Source organism: Hylobates moloch, unplaced genomic scaffold, assembly GCF_009828535.3.
Source record: "Hylobates moloch isolate HMO894 unplaced genomic scaffold, HMol_V3 SCAFFOLD_3, whole genome shotgun sequence".
NCBI classification, from domain to species: Eukaryota; Metazoa; Chordata; class Mammalia; order Primates; family Hylobatidae; genus Hylobates; species Hylobates moloch.
In genome coordinates this window covers 172,685,885-172,704,355 of record NW_026652278.1, presented here as the reverse complement: position 1 = coordinate 172,704,355, position 18,471 = coordinate 172,685,885, and the positions used below count along the sequence as shown (strand labels likewise).

Below are 18,471 nucleotides of genomic sequence, written 5' to 3'. Positions count from 1 at the left end.
TGGGATTACAGGCACCCACCACCACGCCAGCTAATTTTTGTATTTTTAGTAGAGACAGGGATTCACCGTGCTGGTCAGGCTGGTCTCCAGCTCCTGACCTCAGGTGATCTGCCCACCTTGGCTTCCCAAAGTGCTGGGATTACAGGTGTGACCCACAGTGCCTGGCCTCCCATAACATTTTTCTATATGGTTACAGATAAGATTTCTTTAGGGCAGTAGTTCATCAGAGTCTAATTTATTAGCCCAAGTTATTAGAAATTTGGCCGAGTGTTTTAATGGATTCTCAGTTTGAGCAGGCTGGATAGGACCTTAGAGATGATCTCTTTCTGTTCCTTCATTTCTGAAAGGGAAGGGGCTTGCTCAGGGTCGTACCGTCAGCAAGTGTTTGGGTCAGGACTTGACCTCAACCTTCAGACCCCAAGCTCATTGCTAGATCCATTCCATTCCACCAAGCGTACTTGTCCTTTCCACGTATTTTCTCTTTCTTTTTGTGTCTAGTACAGGTTCTAATTAGGCCAGATGACTGAGCCCATTTCCAATTCCCCAGGGACTTGGCTACGTAATGACAGGAGTTGGCCCAGGCAGAGTCACAGGGAGAGGAACAGATCCAGTTGGTTCTTCCATTCTTACAGAGTAAAAGCATGGCTCCTTTTGTTCGCCAACATTACTTCATCTTCTCCTCTCTTCCTGATGATCTCCATTGAATTTTGTGGAAATCAATCGTAATTAGGAAATATAAATTGTGAGTCAGTGTTACTGCCTGCAGATATTAAAAATAAAAAACAGAGGCCCCATCCTAGGAAACTGCAGTTCAGCTCTAGTAAACAGTTCAGGGATTCTTCCCTGTGCTCTTTACACGCTGCCAAATGGGGTGTCCTCCAGTAGGTGCCACCCCCACCACTGGCTCCAACCAGCATTGGAATTAGAGTTGACTCAAAGGACCGTTGTTTGTGAATTATCAGCCACTAAATCTAATCTCATTTTCCCTGAATGCCAACTTTCTTTTTTTTTTTTCACTTTTAGAAATTGTGGTAAAATACATTAACATAAAATTTACCACTTTAGCCATTTTTAAATGCACGGTTTAGTAGCATTAAGTGCATTAATGTTGTGCAGCCGTCACCAGCATCCACCTCCAGAACGTTTTTCATCTTGCAAAACTGAAACTCTGTCTGCATTAAACTCCAAGTCCTATTTTCCCTCCTCCACCCCAGCACCTGGCAACCTCCTGCCTATTTTCTATCTCAATGAATTTGGCTATTCTAGGTACCTCATATGAGTGGAATCATAGTGTTTGTTGTTTTGTGACTGGCTTATTTTACTTAGCGTAGGTCCTAGTGTGCATTTATGCTAGGAACATAAGTGGAACGTCAGAATAAACCTTGGCCACAGGAAGATTATAATCTGTCAGACAGGATAAGCTTGTCATCAGTGATTTATTCAGCAAATGCATTTTGAACTCTTATACGTACCAGTCCCTATTTGGTCCTTGCCAGTATGCGGTCACAAGAACTACTATTTTTTGCAAGTTTATTGTGCCCTGGGAACCATGCTCAGTGCTTGGGTACAGTTGACTATTTGTTGCTGTCGTTAATGGAAATAGGGTTGTGCCATGTTGCCCAGGCTGGTCTAGAACTCCTGGGCTCAAGTGATCTGCTCGCCTCAGCCTCCCAAAGTGCTGGGATTACAGGCGTGAGCTGCCATGCCTGGTTTGATACAGTTGACTTGTTTAATTATAATTAGAGTAACCCTGTCAGCCTGGGCGTCATCATCATCCCGTTTTGAAAAGTAATGAATCTGGCTGGGTGTGGTGGCTCACATCTGTAATCCCCGCACTGGAAGGCTGAAGTGGGAGGATCACTTGAGCCCGGAAATTGGAGACCAGCCTGGGCAACATAGTGAGACCCCACTTCTACAAAAAAATAAAAAAAGTTGACCGGGTGTGGTGGCATGTGCCCGTAGTCCCAGCCACTTGGAAGGCTGAGGCAGGAGCATCCACCTGAGCCCAAGAGTTCAAGGCTTCATTGAGCCCTGATTGCACCATTGCACTCCAGCCTGGGTGACAGAGCGAGATCCTGTCTTAAAAAAGAGAAAAAAATATATATATATATATATGGATCTATGGCTGACATGGGTAAAGCAGTGTGTCTGAGGGAGGAACACCTGGGAGCACAGCTAGAACCCATGAGCCGTTGATGCCAAAGGCCGTCCTTAATCCCCACCCTGTGTTGCTGCCCTGGACAGCTGCACGGGCTCTGCCATTCAGAACACAGCCACATCCCGTGATCTCATTTGATTTTCACAAGGACCCACCAAAGGAGGCAGAGCAGAATGTTTATGCCTTAATTTTACAGTAGAGCTAACTGAAGTGTGAAACACTCAGCCACTTTGCTTATATTTACATAGTTATGGCTAAAAACCCATGACTTTCTTCTATATCCTGCTGCTGCAGGCATCGTTACACTCCATGTGGTTTTCTTTCTCTCTTCTTTTTTTAGGGGGTTGGAGCTTTAGAATAGACTTCTATGTTTATCTGTTGAGTAAGACTTTTCTGAGGTCTTCTTGGGGATTCTGGAAAGACCTCTTCTTGCTGTTCTGCCAGCAGTGGCATTTGCTCAAGCAAAAGATTCCGGAGAACAGCAGATCCACGCAGAGAGAAATGAACATTTCATTACTCTCTTCAGGACATTTGCATAGATTTGAAAGGAAGGATTTCAGTGCCAGGATGGCAGTCAACAGGAGGTTTTGCTGGAGCCTGGCTTCTCAGCCTGGCCTTTGGTTCTTTCCGTTGTTTTCATTGTCTGGATTCTCCAGAGCCTTATGGAGGGAGGCTTACTGGATGGAGGCAAAATGTTCCGCTGCTGCTGCTTTTCTGGAGCTCACAGTGATGTAAAACATTTCCCTGTTACTGACTGTGGCTAATTTTAGTTCCTCCGTCAGAAACTGTATAACATGCTGCCAGGAAAGGCAGCTTTCTGCGTGTATTCACCTTTCTTGCTTTCTGTTCTCCGATAGAGTCGGCCATTTGCCTGTTTTTCGTGACGGAGTTCCTTTGTTTGGGCTGTTCATCTGAATTTCAACCTCCTCTGACCACCTTTTTTTTTTTTTTGAGATGGAGTCTTCGCTCTGTCGCCCAGGCTGGAGTGCAGTGGTGCGATCTCGGCTCACTGCAAGCTCCGCCTCCTGGGTTCATGCCATTCTCCTGCCTCAGCCTCCCGAGTAGCTGGGACTACAGGCGCCCGCCACCACGCCTGGCTAATTTCTTCTGTATTTTTAGTAGAGACGGGGTTTCACCGTGTTAGCCAGGATGGTCTCGATCTCCTGACCTCATGATCTACCCATCTCAGCTTCCCAAAGTGTTGGGATTACAGGCATGAGCCATCGTGCCCGGCCTCCTCTGACCACCTTTATTCATCTGTTTGGGAAACTGGTATTTGGGGGCTGCTGTTTGCTACTTTTTCCCCCTACTGATCATTGAATTATAATCCCAGTAGTTTATTACAAAACCACATTCAGCTTTGCAAGTCTGTCTTCTCGTCTATGGTCTAAATATTATGGTGAGAAAGAGAAGAGACAGTATTTGCGTTGGATGTTTTAAGACAACATAAAATTCTGGTGTGATTTGTGAAACTTTCATACTGGGGAGGGACATTTCAAAGTGCCACTTTGGGAAGCTCTGGCGGAGAGACATGTCATGTTTAAAGGTCCATTACACAGTGACCCCATGCCTGATCTGTGGCATCAGAATTTTATTAGGTGATTGATGGTTTAGTACAAGAAAATCACAGTAGAATAATGGGGGAGGATGGGTAAGAGGGGTTGGAGCGTGGACTCGAGAAGAAAGCGTCATCCGAAGGACTCACTGGCTATAATGAGAGAGTGGAGATCGCCTGCTGACCAGCAGCTGTCAGTAAAGGCTTTGAATCCTTCGGGAAACCACACCAGGCTTGCATTTTGTTGGGCGGAGAAAAGACACGAACAGCTTTGAGATTAAGAGGACTCCGATTTGAAAATAATTTACTCCTGGTGAAAGTAATTGAGAATATGATCAATAGAAAGAAATTCAAATCAAACTTGCTGAACAAGAGCCTTCCGAAAGTGTAGCAGAATGTCAGAGTGCAAAAAGGCTTTCAGGTAAAAATGTATCCTCTCCCTTCCCGCAGTGTTCCTGGTTAGACAATATGTATATTCCCAGGGAGGCGTTAAAAACTGGACTGGATAGAGAATGAACCTACAACCAGCATCACCCTAGAACTGGAAGAGCTTTTGAGATCATCTAATCCAAATCCTCCCCTTCCCTCCCACCCTAGATGCTTTCAGGAAAACTGAGACCAGAAAGGTTAAGAGAATTACTCCTGTGCCTGTTGGTTCTGTGCAAACACCTTCAGCTTATTCGGCTTGTTTGGGGTTGCTAGAGAGGCGACTCCAGACTTCTTTATTCCATTGTATGCGAAGTAAGTAATAAACAGAAAGCAAAAACAAATCCAAACTAATCAAAAGGGAAAATGAAATAACAACTTATGTTGATAGTTCAATAGCAACACCGATCTGGAGGCACAGCTGCAGTCAGCTCCCTTGTGTAAGAAGTCAGCGTGGAAGTGGCAGTGGTGGAGTCAAACCAAGGAAACAGAGGACATGGGGCACGGTGCATCCAGCAAAGCACTTTGAGCCACCGATTCTGGGGTCACAGAGAGAACTGCTGCCCTCAGGGGGAGGTTCAGGGTTCTCTGCTCCTAAGCTAAGGTACTCAAGGCCCCTTTTTAAAACTGTCAGTGTCCTAATATGGCGCATCTTCCTGACAACTTCAGATGCTGTGGAACTTAATCTAGACATGACGCTCTTTAACTCGCATTTGTGTCAGCTGAAAACAGAAGTTCAGAGCGTGTGTATCTTTTCTTATCTGCAGCTATTTCCCTGAAGCTGAAAACTGGGTACGTAAAGGCAGTTAGCATCCCGGTCACATTCACAGCCTGTGCAAGGTTTTACCCGGGAGCCTTACCCCAGGATCTGACTTCCAGCCCCTCCTGCAACTGCGACCGGGGCTGTGCTGGAATCCCAGCCCCCAAGGCATGCTTGGTGGCGTATCTTTGTTTGTACTTGGAGGGGAAAGGAAAAGAAGACAGTGATATTTATGGAAAGTCATTAGGAGTGAAGAGCATCTGAACCCGTGTGAAAGGAAGAGAAACCTTGGCTTTGGAGCACAAAGAAAGCTAAGCATAAAATGGAAAACGGGTCTTGAAATGTTGTCAGAGGCCAGAACAGCAGGGAAGCGGGGCTGCTGTGTGCAGTGCACAGGCCCTGGAATCAGAAGTACAGTTTTGTTTTCTCTCCTCTGTGCTGTCTCAGTTGGCAACTTCGGCAAGTTTCTCAACATCTCTGTTCCTCATTTTTCTTCTTGGGAGTGGCTGTTCCGATTCCTGCCTCCTCGGGATGCTGAGCCAGCACGAGGGTTCTGCGAAGAGAGAATTTTCTTTCTCTGTTGTTTTTCATGTGTTTCTGCGTGGAAACAGTTCTTGTGCTCAGCAATGTCAGGCCATCTTCATAGCTGGGATCATCGTCAGCTGAGGCTGAGGGCTTCTCTGGGCCTCTGTGGCTCCCGGCACAGGATGTTTTGGGGACACATGCCCAGTCCGAGGAGTGGAGAGATCTGTCTTCTGCATGCTCACGGCCAGCCCCCTGCGATTACTCAGGCTTGTGTGAAGTCACTGGAGAACAGTGGCTGAGAAACAGGCCCAGGGACTCCAGGCTGGGACCAGTGGAGTCACATTCTTACTCTCCTTGTTTAAGGAATGCACCTGTGGCACAGTTTGTCCAGTTGTTCTTTTGCCTTTAATTGATAGAAAGCCTGATCTGGGGCTAATGCTCTCACTGGAAGAAAGGGCTCTGTCTGGGCTAGAGCCATCTCATCCCAGCTCTGCCACCAGGAAGATGTGAGACAGCAGGGACCGGGTGGAAAGCTGGAAGGCACTGGAGCATAAGAGCTCTTCTGCATAACGGGGGATGACAGCAGCTGCTTCCTGACGTAGGACCCCTGTGAGACCTGCATGCAGAGCCTCTGGCATGGCGCTGACCCATAGGGCTCCCTAAATGTTTGCTTCTTTTAGAACACGAGCTTCACTTTTGGATTTTCTTGTGTTGTGAAATATACGTCACCTAAAATTTACCATACTTTTGGGTATGGGGTTATTAAATTCAGCATTGGAACTAAATAGGAGGAAAGGCAGTTAAAGGTTGCCATCAGGAAGAGAAGCTATTGCAGTTACTGTTTAGGCCTTGTCTGTAAAACGAATGGCTCGGGCTAAGTGATCTCTAAATGCCTAAATATTGCACAAGCTCTGCCCTCTGTGATTTTATTTCTCAATGGTTATGGACACTGGAAAAATCGCACACCATTGATATTTTATTTTACAAAATCAAAATGTTTTAAGCATAGGTCATGTGTAATCACTAGACTTTGATTCCCTTAATCCAGCCTGTTGTGCAAACCCAGTGTTAAGCAGTGCTGATGTACGGAGTGTGTGCTGTGTGCCAGGCCCTTGCTAGGCTTTTCCCATGTACCCTGTCACTCACTCTCCATGTAATCCTCTTAGCTGGTGGCAGTGCCCTCATTTTACAGAGGAGAAAACTGCTGCTCAGTAAAGTTGAGAAACTTGCCCAGTGTCTCACAGCTGGCAGGCCAGATGGGGATGGTAACTGATTGGCTGCCATAACCATGCAGCCACAAACTTAGTGGCTTGAAGCAACACACATTTGGATCTTACAGTTTCTGTGAGTCAGGAATCCAGGCATGGCTTAGCTGGGTCCTCTGCTGCAGAGTCTTGCAAACCTGCCATGGAGGTGTTGACTAGGGCTGCTGTCTCATCTGAGGCTCAACTGGGGAAGGGTCGATTTCTAAGCTCACGTGGTTTTGGCCAAAATTCGTTTCTTGCAGGTTGTTGGACTAAGGGCCTCAGTCTCTTGCTGGCTGTTGGCTGGAAGCAGTCCTTAGTTCTTTGCCATAGGAGCCTTCCCAACATGGTTGCTTGCTTCAGCAAGGCCAGCAAGGCAGAGTGTTTCCTCTCCCAGCAGGTTTCTGTGTTATGTAACATGATCATGGACACAGGATCACATCCATTTCATCCCCTTTGCTGTATCTTATTTGTTAGAAGCAGACACATTCCATCCACACTCAAGGGAGGCAATCCCAAAGAAAGTGAATCCGAGGAGGTGAGGATCATGGGGAGCACCCCAGATCTGTCCACCTACAGTAACCCACATGGCAGATGCAACTCTAGAAATCCAGGATCTAAGTCCTAAATGGGTGAGAGGTAAAGGAAGGATCTGAGTGGGATGGGGATAATGCAGGAAAACCTTTTGGAAACGGTCAACTCTGCATTGGGAATTAAATGAACTGGTTGGCATGGATTGGAAGACAGGACCCGTGTGGGCATTGTGGACAGAGCTGCAGTGAGGAGGGCCCCAGGGACCAGCGCCCCTTCCTGGGAGGTAGTGCCCAGTGTAGACACAGGCCGGCCCTGGCCAAGGGAGCCTCCTCACAGCTCTCAAGCCTGGTTTCTCTGAAGATTACAGAGTTGAAATTCACTCTAGCTTCTCCCATGTAGAATGTTTGACTTTACAAAGGGAGGGAGGTGATGCGTTTAGTTACTCAGTCTCCTTTTTATAAACACTGGGGACAGCTTGAGGGACAGGAATGATGGCCCTGTGTTTTTCTCTCTGTGAACAGAAAGCGAAACGACTGATAGTGTGCCCAGCGATGAAGAGAGCGCTGAGGTAAGCTGCCGCCCAGCCCGCCCACGATGGTGCCAAGGAAAAGCCTCCCGACCAGCTCCGGGCTTTCCTCGCTGCTGGTTACGCACCTTTCCTTTAGATCTCAAGCTTCGCTTCGGGATCTTCTTGTGCGGTGAAATATGCATCACCTAAAATTTACCATACTTTTGGGTTTGGGGTTATAAAATTCGGCACTGGAAGTGCAAGGAGGAAAGGGAGTTAAATGCTACCATCAGGTAGAGAAGCTGTGATGGCAGGAAAAGGGAATTGAAGTGGAGGCTGGGAAATGCTGATGCTCTTACCACTTAAACATCCTACTTCACCGGCAAAAATAGAACAGGCTTCCCAGCCAAAAGCAGTGACCAGCACACGTCAGAAAATGCTAAGCAAAAGCCTCTTCCACGTGTGCGTGGGTTCCCTCCCCCTGTGACCCGTGCCCAGAGCGCTGGTTGTGTGCCCCATCTCGATTCCGAGTGGGTCCCATCGCCTCTCCCTCCCGTAGATGGGGCGTGCACAATGGCAGAAAGTGGGAATGGAGATGGAAAGCATTCCTGCTGGCCGTCTGCTGGGGGTCTGTGCTTCAGTGAATGAGAGAGAGAGAGGGAGGGAGCAAGAGAGAGGGAAGCTCATGGTTGTTTGAATTAGTGGTTTCCCACGTACTAAACACTTTCAGAAAAAGTGCAGGCATTCTGAAAAGACAGATGTACACGCTCACATACACCCTGGCCTGATTTCTTCAAGGTTGCAGCTCTAGCCTGTTCTCTGAATGAAGCCAGCCCCGAGGCCACTGCTTGCTGTACAGTGTGGAGCTCTAAGCTGCCCCCATTTGAAAGCAATCAAGGGGTGTTCGTTACCTATCACTAAGTTCCTCACTGCCTTTTCTCTGAAAATGCAGGTTGGCTCAGGTTGACTGGGCCAGTACTGAGGGACTGAGTCACTGTGCCACACTGGCCGTGGTGACCTGAAACCTATCGAGCCTAATCGGGCCGAGCCGCAGAGCACAAGGGAACCAGAAACCAAGCTGCTGCCTTCTTTTCCTGCCTCCATAGAGTAGTCTGGAAAGTATTTCTGGGAGGTAGCAAATGGGAATTGATTTTAAAAAAAAAGAAGGGAAGAAAAACCATTACTTGGCATATGAATAGCTGGGTGCAATAGATTTCAGTTGAGGGATGTAGAGGTGCTAAGCCTTTGTTCATTCTGCAGTTTTAAAAAATTCAGCTAAAGCGCCAACACATGGGAACGACACATTTTTCATTTAAAAATTTTTTTGGTGGGTTGTTGTTTTGAGACAAGGTCTTATTCTGTTGCCCTGGCTGGAGTGCAGTGGCGCAATCATAGCTCACTGAGCCTTGACTTCCTGCGCTCCAGTGATCCTCCCGCCTCAGCCTCCCGAGTTGCTGGGGCTAAAGGTGGGCACCACCACGCCTAGCTAATTCTTATGTTTTGTAGAGATGAGGACTCACTACATTGCCCAGGCTGGTCTCAAACTCCTGAGCTTAAGTGATCCTCCAGCCTCAGCCTCCCAAAGTGCCGGGATTACAGGCATGAGCCACCACACCTGGCCAGTGATGCATTTTTTAAAAAGCCATCCAATAGAAGGAGAAGGAAATACATATCTTAATTACTTTCTTGCAAGGGGCGGCCACACTGGCGGAAGAGGAATATTGAAGGCAAACAGTACCTCAGCAACATGGGGACTCGGGGCTCCTACCTGCTGCCTGGCATGGCGTCCTTCGTCACTTCCAACAAACCGGACCTCCAGGTCACCATCAAAGAGGAGAGCAATCCGGTGCCTTACAACAGCTCCTGGCCCCCTTTTCAAGACCTCCCCCTTTCTTCCTCCATGACCCCAGCACCCAGCAGCAGTCGGCCAGACCGGGAGACCCGGGCCAGCGTCATCAAGAAAACATCGGATATCACCCAGGCCCGCGTCAAGAGCTGTTAAGCCTCTGACTCTCCCCGGTGGTTGTTGGGGCTTCTTGGCTTTGTTTTGTTGTTTGTTTGTATTTTATTTTTTTCTCTCTGACACCTGTTTTAGACAAATCTAAGGGAAAAAGCCTTGACAATAGAACATTGATTGCTGTGTCCAACTCCAGTACTGGAGCTTCTCTTTAACTCAGGACTCCAGCCCATTGGTAGACGTGTGTTTCTAGAGCCTGCTGGATCTCCCAGGGCTACTTGCTCAAGTTCAAGGACCAACAAGGGCAGTGGAGGTGCTGCATTGCCTGCGGTCAAGGCCAGCAAGGTGGAGTGGATGCCTCAGAACGGACGAGATAATGTGAACTAGCTGGAATTTTTTATTCTTGTGAATATGTACATAGGCAGCACTAGCGACATTGCAGTCTGCTTCTGCACCTTATCTTAAAGCACTTACAGATAGGCCTTCTTGTGATCTTGCTCTATCTCACAGCACACTCAGCACCACCTTCTCTGCCCATTCCCCAGCCTCTCTTCCTATCCCATCCCGTCCCATCCCATCCCACCCCATCCCACTCTTTTCCTACTTTTCCTTCCCTCAAAGCTTCCATTCCACATCCGGAGGAGAAGAAGGAAATGAATTTCTCTACAGATGTCCCATTTTAAGACTGCTTAAAAAAAAAAAAAAATCCTTCTAATCTGCTATGCTTGAATGCCACGCGGTACAAAGGAAAAAGTATCATGGAAATATTATGCAAATTCCCAGATTTGAAGACAAAAATACTCTAATTCTAACCAGAGCAAGCTTTTTTATTTTTTATACAGGGGAATATTTTATTCAAGGTAAAATTCTAAATAAAATATAATTGTTTTTTATCTTTTCTACAGCAAATTTATAATTTTAAGATTCCTTTTCTTGTTTATCAGCAGTTGTTATTACATCCTTGTGGCACATTTTTTTTTTTAATTTTGTAAAGGTGAAAAAAGCTTTTATGAGCTCATGTAGCAATCAGATTATCCTGTGGATTGATAATAAATGAATATGATATATAGTTAAATTTTTAAGGGGCATCACTCCTGGCTTTGTCTGTGTCTGCTTTAAAAGAGCACAATCACGGAATAGGACTGATAAAGTATTGTTTCTTTTTGGGGACCAAAATGTTTTCCTTCCTTTGTTGACCACAAGAAACCCTGGAGGTTCCTACTGTGAGGCTGCAGATGACTTCTTCTCTTGAGTGCTCGCCTGAGCAGGGGCCTGTGCTGAGCGTTTTGCATGACTTCCCGTCTTCGTTCACACTTGTGCTGTAGAATAGGCGTTCATCTCCATTTCATGTGGAGGAAATGAAGACTTAATGTGAAGATGCCTTTACGTGGCTCATAGTGGCGCTAAGAGGTAAGGGCACAAGTTGAGCCCAATTCTCTGTGCTGTGAAGGGGGTCTTTGTTCTCGTAAGCATATCCGTTATCTCAAACGTCTGTCTTCCTTTGTGTTGGGAGCATTCCTTATGGAGGGGGAGTATTTTAGCCACTCCACTGGTTTCCTTCTCTGCTGTGAGCGAGGTTCACCCACCTCTGTGTCTTTCCTGTTTTCATCCTTAGGCTTACACGTACGATGAACGTTTTGTGTTTGTGTCACCTGGAGGGGTGCATGGATAAGACATTTTCCACAACAGGAAATATGTGTTGGGCTCTAACACCATGTCCATCGCTCGTCTTTCTAGGACCCGAGGCCTTACACATAGACCCTGCCCTCAAAACTTGGGGTGTCTTGTGGAATAAAAGGGGTGACTTCAAGAACACCAGTCTTTATCAGTCACTTGGTGTTTGAAGGTATAGTCTTGGCCTGGAGAAAGCTGCAGCACCAGCCTCTCCTGCATCCCCCGTATCTTACTCTGTAAAATCAGAATACGAAAACTTCGCTTCCGGCCTACTACCCCTGGGGGGTTGTGGAGGAGATTGCTAAGTTAATATTTGAAGAGGTTCCTTTAATGAAAGGACAAAAGGCTATTTTTATGCCTGTCTCCGTATGTGGCTGCAGATAGAATTAGCGGTCATAAAGTGATCCAGCCCTGAATGGAAATCAACTGTGCATTTTCCTGGCGGATGCGTTGTCATTAAAATGCCACACACAGAGGCGGGGCTGCTTCTAGAAGGAGCGCCTTCGTTGACTGTCTCAGTTTCTTAGTGGAAGGGGAATTGTCAGGAGGAAAGGGATGCTCCCTGGCTCCTTGGCACCCTGCTTTTCAGTTAAGACCTGCTCTTCCCCCAGGTCCTGAATGGAGAAGTTCAGTTCTTTGAGACTTACAGCTAAAACCTTTTACTGAGTCATCCTGTTTTTAAATAAATTAACAAAACAGCAACAGAAGGTTGCCCTAAGTCACATGGCCTGGGTATCAAAGGGTTTAAGGTAGCTCAGGCCTCCTCCCCACTCCTTCTTCCCAACACAGACTCAGAGCTTCTTCCTGCATCTCAGGTCCTGAATGCCATTCCTGCTGCCCTCCCCCTGCTGTAGTGTAACCAGACTTCCCAAACCCCATCAGGTGGAAAAAAATTCAGGATTTGGAAATGCACCATTTAAGTTCCAGAGATGATACTCCATTGCCAATAAAGCCATGAAAAACAGAAATCATGTTTAAAATACTTCTGAGAAAGCCTGTATTGTTTCTAAGTGATACTTGCCAGCAACGCAGGAAAACAAGCTAGTCTCGGGATGCCTAGGGTTGACATGGGGAAGAAAAACAAAGGCAGTGGGGCAGCTCATGGACCCAAGCCTCAGACCTTCTCGTCACTTAGAGGAAGTGCCAGGGACACATGCTTCTGGTTGGTATTTGTGTGAGCTGATAGGCTTTTATGATGGGCTTGGGTGTGTGTATGCACGTGTGCATTTAATAGCAAGTTCAAGTTCAGCGTAACTGCCTTTGGAACAATAGTTTCCATTCTCTGCAGCCAGTACCTGGGTCACTCCCTTGATAATGGGCTCACTGTACAGCTGCGAACTGTGAATTCAGGGACCTGTACTTCCGCCCAGCCTTGAGGTTGCAAGCACCCAGCACATCCACACACCTTGACGAAAGGGGCTTCTGGAATGCCATTTGCATATCTAAATAAATCCACCCTCAACCGTACTGTTTTGTCCGTGTTTTGATGAACCACTGCCAAAGGTGGTATTTAGTCTATTTAAAAGGATTTGTAAAAAAGAAGAAATATACGTGGCTATGGGATACAAATTCTTGGACATCAATACTCTAAAACAATACCCTTTCCCCACCCGAATCCAAAGTGTACCATACTGTCATGTAACCACTACTGAGACGGAGATTTTAGAAGTGAAGGAGATGAGTCATTTGATTTCAAGAGTCTGAGTTTTCAAACTTGTGCTTTTGGAAGTACTTTGCGTGTGAATGGAAAGATGGTAAGCCCCAAATGGCCTCCTGCCCCTAATTCAGAGAGATGGAACATGAGACGTTCCTTCTGCTTGAGGCCACTCTGTAACCTGCATTCATTAGGCTTTAAAGGCCCCCTGCTATTGTAGTTTTGAACAAATAAGCCCAGATAAAAGGTTAAAAAAAAAACAAACCAAAACCCCACTATTCTGGCAGATTTCTCCTGATAAAAGACAAAAGCTAGGGAAAGGTTTACACACAGGTAGCCAAGATGAGTTCCTGGCATTCAGGGGTCAAACAGCTAATGTCTGAGTACCATTTGGTTTGGAGGCAGAAACTGGTTTTTACATGGTGCCGTTCAGCCACCTACCTCTCCCTGAAACTCCATCCACCTACCTCTCCCTGAAACTCCATCCCGGAGTACAATGACATGGCTGGGGCCAGAGTGATCAGAGCTGGTAGGACATGACCCTGACCTCCCTCTGTCCCCAGGCTGCAGTGGACCCCATCCCAAGGGCAATTGGGTGACACCATCAGCTTCTTGAGGCTGTTTCTCAACCTCATTTGCACCCCAGCGTGTGAATCAAGGTTGGGTACTACTGGGCTGTCATCCCCGGGATCTCCTCCTCCCTGAGTCCCACCATCCCGGTGTCAACAGAACAAGGCTGGGACTCTTGGCTTCGCCCCCTTAGGAATGTGTCCAACCACAGGCCTGGAGAGGAGAGCCCGGCCGTGCGAAGCTTCAGGTCAGGAGATGCAGGAAGCTGGCAGGAGTCAGGGGGAGATGCTTTTCCGTGAGGCTGCTTGGCCTCTACGTCCCCACTGGCCCCATGGGACACTGGTACGATCCCCATTCCCCCCATTCTGGGCTTGGGCATCACTGGTCCTGCTGTGCAGACAAGTGAGGGGTTTGTAGAGGTTTGCTTCTGTGGCCACACGAACAACAGGTGCAGACGCACTGTGTCTCTGCTTCTGAAAATAGTGCCTGGAAGGAAGGAAGTGGTCAGGCCTAATAGCTGGTTTTAGCAAAAATGTTAAGTCTGTCCAAGAACCTGGGTTGTGCTGTGGAAGGATCAAGATGTAGCACATTTCAGAGTTCACATAGTCTGAAAAGAGCCTGCTCTGGAGTCTGACCAAGTTTCTTCAGAAGAACAGCAGTGTGTGTGCTTCTGTTCTGTAAGCACGCTGCCCTTTGGAGGTTTGGTCAGTTTCCCCGTATCTGCTTTATAAACACGTTCAGACAGAGCTTGCTGGTGCTGTGGAATGTAGTGTGCTGGGATTGTGCAACCGCTGCCCAGTTAACCCCTTACCTGCGTGGCTGGAGAAACACCAATATCACGTGCAACAGCCTGTGTCGCGAAAACAGTTAATTTTAAAAACACAACTTTTTTTTTTTTTTTTTTTTTTGCAGGTGCAAAAAAACTCCAGAGTGATAGCATCTTTAAGTTTCACTTTTGGTTGAGAAGCACATTTTAAAATCTAAACACCCAAACATCTCTCCACATGAATCATCAGGGAGAGGATATCCGAGATGTTCTGGCAGCTTGGGTTGTATGTCTGAGAATACTCTTATTCTCCAAATTTTCTCTAATGTGCCAGTTCAAAGGCGTTGACATTTCAAATCCACACGCTGCACCGGAACTCACCGCCTGAAGTTTCAGGATAATGTTAGCAGCGAGATGGGAGTGAGTTCCTTAATCGGGGGATGGTGATGACTAAGCCTTTATTCATTCCCAGAATTAACATTGATCCATATTCTCTGCAGAGTTCACTCTGCTGAATCCCAAGGGGACTTACCCAGGCTGTGACTGTAGAGCACATCTTTATGCTGCAGTATCTTTTCTCTGGGAAGCTCATGTTTTGAATGTAACTGAGATGCAGAAAAGATTTCACAGGCTCAGCTCTGAAATATTCAGGGTACGAGCAATAGAAATTTTAGTAAAAAACATAAAATACAGCCCAAAGCCATTGCTTGGATTTTACCTGATGGTTCCGGGGATCCTGTGCAACACAGCTGGTATGGGAAGGAGACCACAGGTGGATTTGTGTTTTCAAACTTTTATTTGCAAAATTGATCTAAAGTAATGTAATTACAGTGCCTTTCTCAGCAACTAACATATTTAATTAGGGTAACCAATCATCTTTTTGCCCAGAACTGAGGGGATTCTCAGGACATGGGGCTTTTAGTGCTAAAACCAGGAAGGTCTCAGGCAAACTGGGAGGGGATGTCACCTAAATGTAATGCTGAGTTACATAGCCTGAATGACATTTTGTGTTTTTGGAGGATTTTTAAAACCCAGGTAAATGTTTCATGAGGAGGTGTTATTGAGGATATCTTGTTGATGACCCTATTAATGCATTAATTTAGTGTAGTGTTTGGTTAAGAAAGGTGGATTTCGTTCATTCAACCCTATGTACTGAATTCCTGCTATTTTCTAGTACTGTTCTAAGTGTCAGAGTTGTTACAGAAGTGAACAAAACAAAGTATTTATTCTAATGGAGCTTAAATTCTAGTAAGGTGGACAATCAACAAATAATAAAAATAATCTTTGGATGACAATCAATGCTACGGAGAAAAACAAAGCAGGGGATGGAGTGATGAAGATATTCAAGGCTTTCATTTTAGAGTTTAAAGGATCGATTGCACGGTTGGCGGTTGTGAAAACCAGCAGTTAGAGGGAAAGAAGGAAAACAGCATATATCAATGGGGCTTAGTTGCAGGAAACAAAAACCACACCAGCTATTTTAAGCAGAAAGGCATTGTCTAGAGAGAAGCAGGTGTCTACAACATTGTTGGGAAGGCTGGGGGAGCCGGCTTGCTGTGCTTCCACATCTGCCACCACCGTAAAGGGAGGAAATCAGGAGCCTGTCGCTGGAAATAGTGACTCTGAAGACACATTGTTTTAGCTGAAATCTGTTCATTAGAAAGTTCTGTCACCACCACTTTAATGTCTCTTGACACCCATGCAATCAGTGGCTGAACTTTGAGACATGGCTTCAGAAAGCCCCAGTGTTACCACAATCATGCTTGCCAGTGTGCACAGCCAATCAGTAGGAAGTGGCTTCTGCCTCCATTCTGACTTCCAAATCTCTTGCAAATGCATATAATTGGTTGAACCTCATTCACAGTTAGAACCCCAGATGCAAGTGGGAATGGAAAAATGGCTCTCAGAGTTCCCGCCTCTGCAGTAGAGGAAGACACTCCAGAAGGAGTTGAGAATGGGTGCTGAGTGCCTCTTCAGGATGTCTGTCACACCTCAGGAAACCTGCCAGGAATACCAAAGGGAGTGAAAAATCCAAGGTAAGAATATCCAGAGAATGAAATCTGCATCCCATACTTTCCAGTGTAGATGGGAAAGCAACATATGTAGTGGGAAGATAATACGTTTTTTGAAATCAGATAAACCTGGGTTCAGTCTGCTCTTATTTGCTGACGACTTTGGGCAAATCTCTTTGTATCTATGAGAAAAAGTCTCTTCACGTATAAAATGGGGGTATTAACACCTTACTTGCAAGGTGAGAATTAGATAAGATAATGTAAAGTATGAAGTACATTGTAAGCACTCAGTTATATCAGCCACACCGTCTGCATATAAAATAGCTAAGATCCATATTTTGGAGCACTGATTCCAAACTATCCATCTTCTCCCAGACTTCCATGAATTCAGGATTTGACCATTGAGGATCTCAGAGCTCAAACATGTGACCCCAATTTCTATATAGCTAAAATTAGTCTTTCCTTCTCTGAGCTATCCTTTTTTTGAGCAAGCCTCATTCCGTTGTCAAGTGGCATAGGAGCTGAGAATTTATTCCTTTCTGGTAGAAGTTGAAGGAGATATAAACCTGCTGGCAGTTAATTTGATTTTTGTTTTTTAAGACAGGGTCTTGTTCTGTCACCCAGGCTGGAGTGCCGGCTCACTGCGACCTCTGCCTCCTGGGCTCAAGCCATCCTCCCACCTCAGCCTCCTGAGTCGTAGCTGGGAATACAGGTGCATGCCACCATGCCCAGCTAATTTTTTTTTGTGTTGTTTGTAGAGACAGAGTTTCACCATGTTGCCCAGGCTTATCTCAAACTCCTGAGCTCAAGTGATCCACCCGCCTCAGCCTCACAAAGTGCTGGGATTATAGGTGTGAGCCACCATGGCTGGCCAATTTTGTTTTTTAAACAACATAGATTCAAACTTTTTAAGCTTTATAAAGCCACCCAGTGGAATCACATTAACTTTTGATTATTGAAGTGATTCTAATTTGCCTCATTCTGGCCACTGATACAGTTTCCCTCGTGGACCAGTTTGCATTATAATTCCCACTAGATCCTGGGATTCATGACATTTTGACTCAGCAATTTTGAAACTAGGAATATTTCAACATATTCATAAAACAGAGCCGCAAACATTAAGCTTTTGTATCACTGACCTCAAGAAAACCTGTGGACAAAATCTGCTAAAGAAGTATCAGCATCTATTTCAAAAGTTAGTCATTATTTTAAGAAGACTGTGCTGGAAGACGGGTATGTAACACAAACAGATACAAAAGGTACATTTACATGTCACTGTGAAGCAGTGATGGCTCCTTATTTAGATCAGACATCTGCTCTTCCAAGTGCATTTTTTTCCACTTGCAATAGTAGCTCCCAGGGAAGGGCTGTGGGTACTGATGGGCCTGACGGTGGATGGAAAAACCCAGGCCTTCTGTGTGTCATGCAGCAATGTTCGGCAATGTAAAAGATGAGGCCTTTTCCTATAAAAGAAATCAACCCAGGTAAGTCAGGTTTATCTGAAAGCCTTTGTGCTGAGAGAGGGATTACATATGGAGGATTTCATGGCCAGAAATGAGAGGAAAGGGTTTCTAGCTGACCCAGTAGGTGGGGGTGGGGGGTGGTATTCTTGTTTTCTTTTGGAGGGGGACAGGGTCTCACTCTGTCACCCAGGCTGGAGCGCAGTGGCGCGATCTCAACTCACTGCAACGTTCGCCTCCCAAGCTCAAGCAATCCTTCAACCTCAGCCTCCAGAGTAGCTGGGACTACAGATGCCCGCTACCATACCCGGCTAATTTTTGTATTCTTTGTAGATACGGGGTTTCACCATGTTGATCAGACTGATTTTGAACTCCTGGGCTCAATCGTTCCACCCGCCTCGGCCTCGCAAAGTGCTGAGGTTATAGGTGTGAGCCCCCGCGCCTGGCCGGGGGTGCTGTTCTTCACTCTCCAGTAAGAGTGGCTCCAGAAGGGAGGGCGAGGGCTAAGGGGCAGAGGCCTGAAGTCCTGTTTGCTTTATCTTCTGGTTTCAGTGTGTGTGCAGGGCTGCGAGCGCTGGCGGGGGCATCTGGCTGCCCGAGGCACACATGGGGCATGCTCACTCTCACCCTGGGGCTCTAAGCGAGGGGACACTGAGCCCAGATGCGGT

At 46.4% G+C, this 18,471-nt stretch overlaps 1 protein-coding gene across 10 annotated transcripts in view; it reads left to right on the top strand.

Moving 5' to 3' along the window:
* The window catches only part of IRF2 (interferon regulatory factor 2), a 125,659-nt gene that overhangs the window by 76,275 nt on the left and 30,913 nt on the right, over positions 1-18,471 (top strand). For 9 of the 10 annotated variants that reach the window (XR_009212966.1, XR_009212968.1, XR_009212963.1 and 6 more), the window contains 3 exons: positions 7,724-7,770; positions 9,404-11,077; positions 16,196-16,367. Coding sequence is in view for 1 of the 10 variants with exons in the window: in XM_032148991.2 (XP_032004882.1) it covers positions 7,724-7,770; positions 9,404-9,712 (356 nt within the window). In the remaining 9 variants the exon portion in view is untranslated. Of the gene's footprint in view, positions 1-7,723; positions 7,771-9,403; positions 12,789-16,195; positions 16,368-18,471 lie in introns of those variants that run through there. The other variant, XM_032148991.2, reaches the window with a different exon arrangement.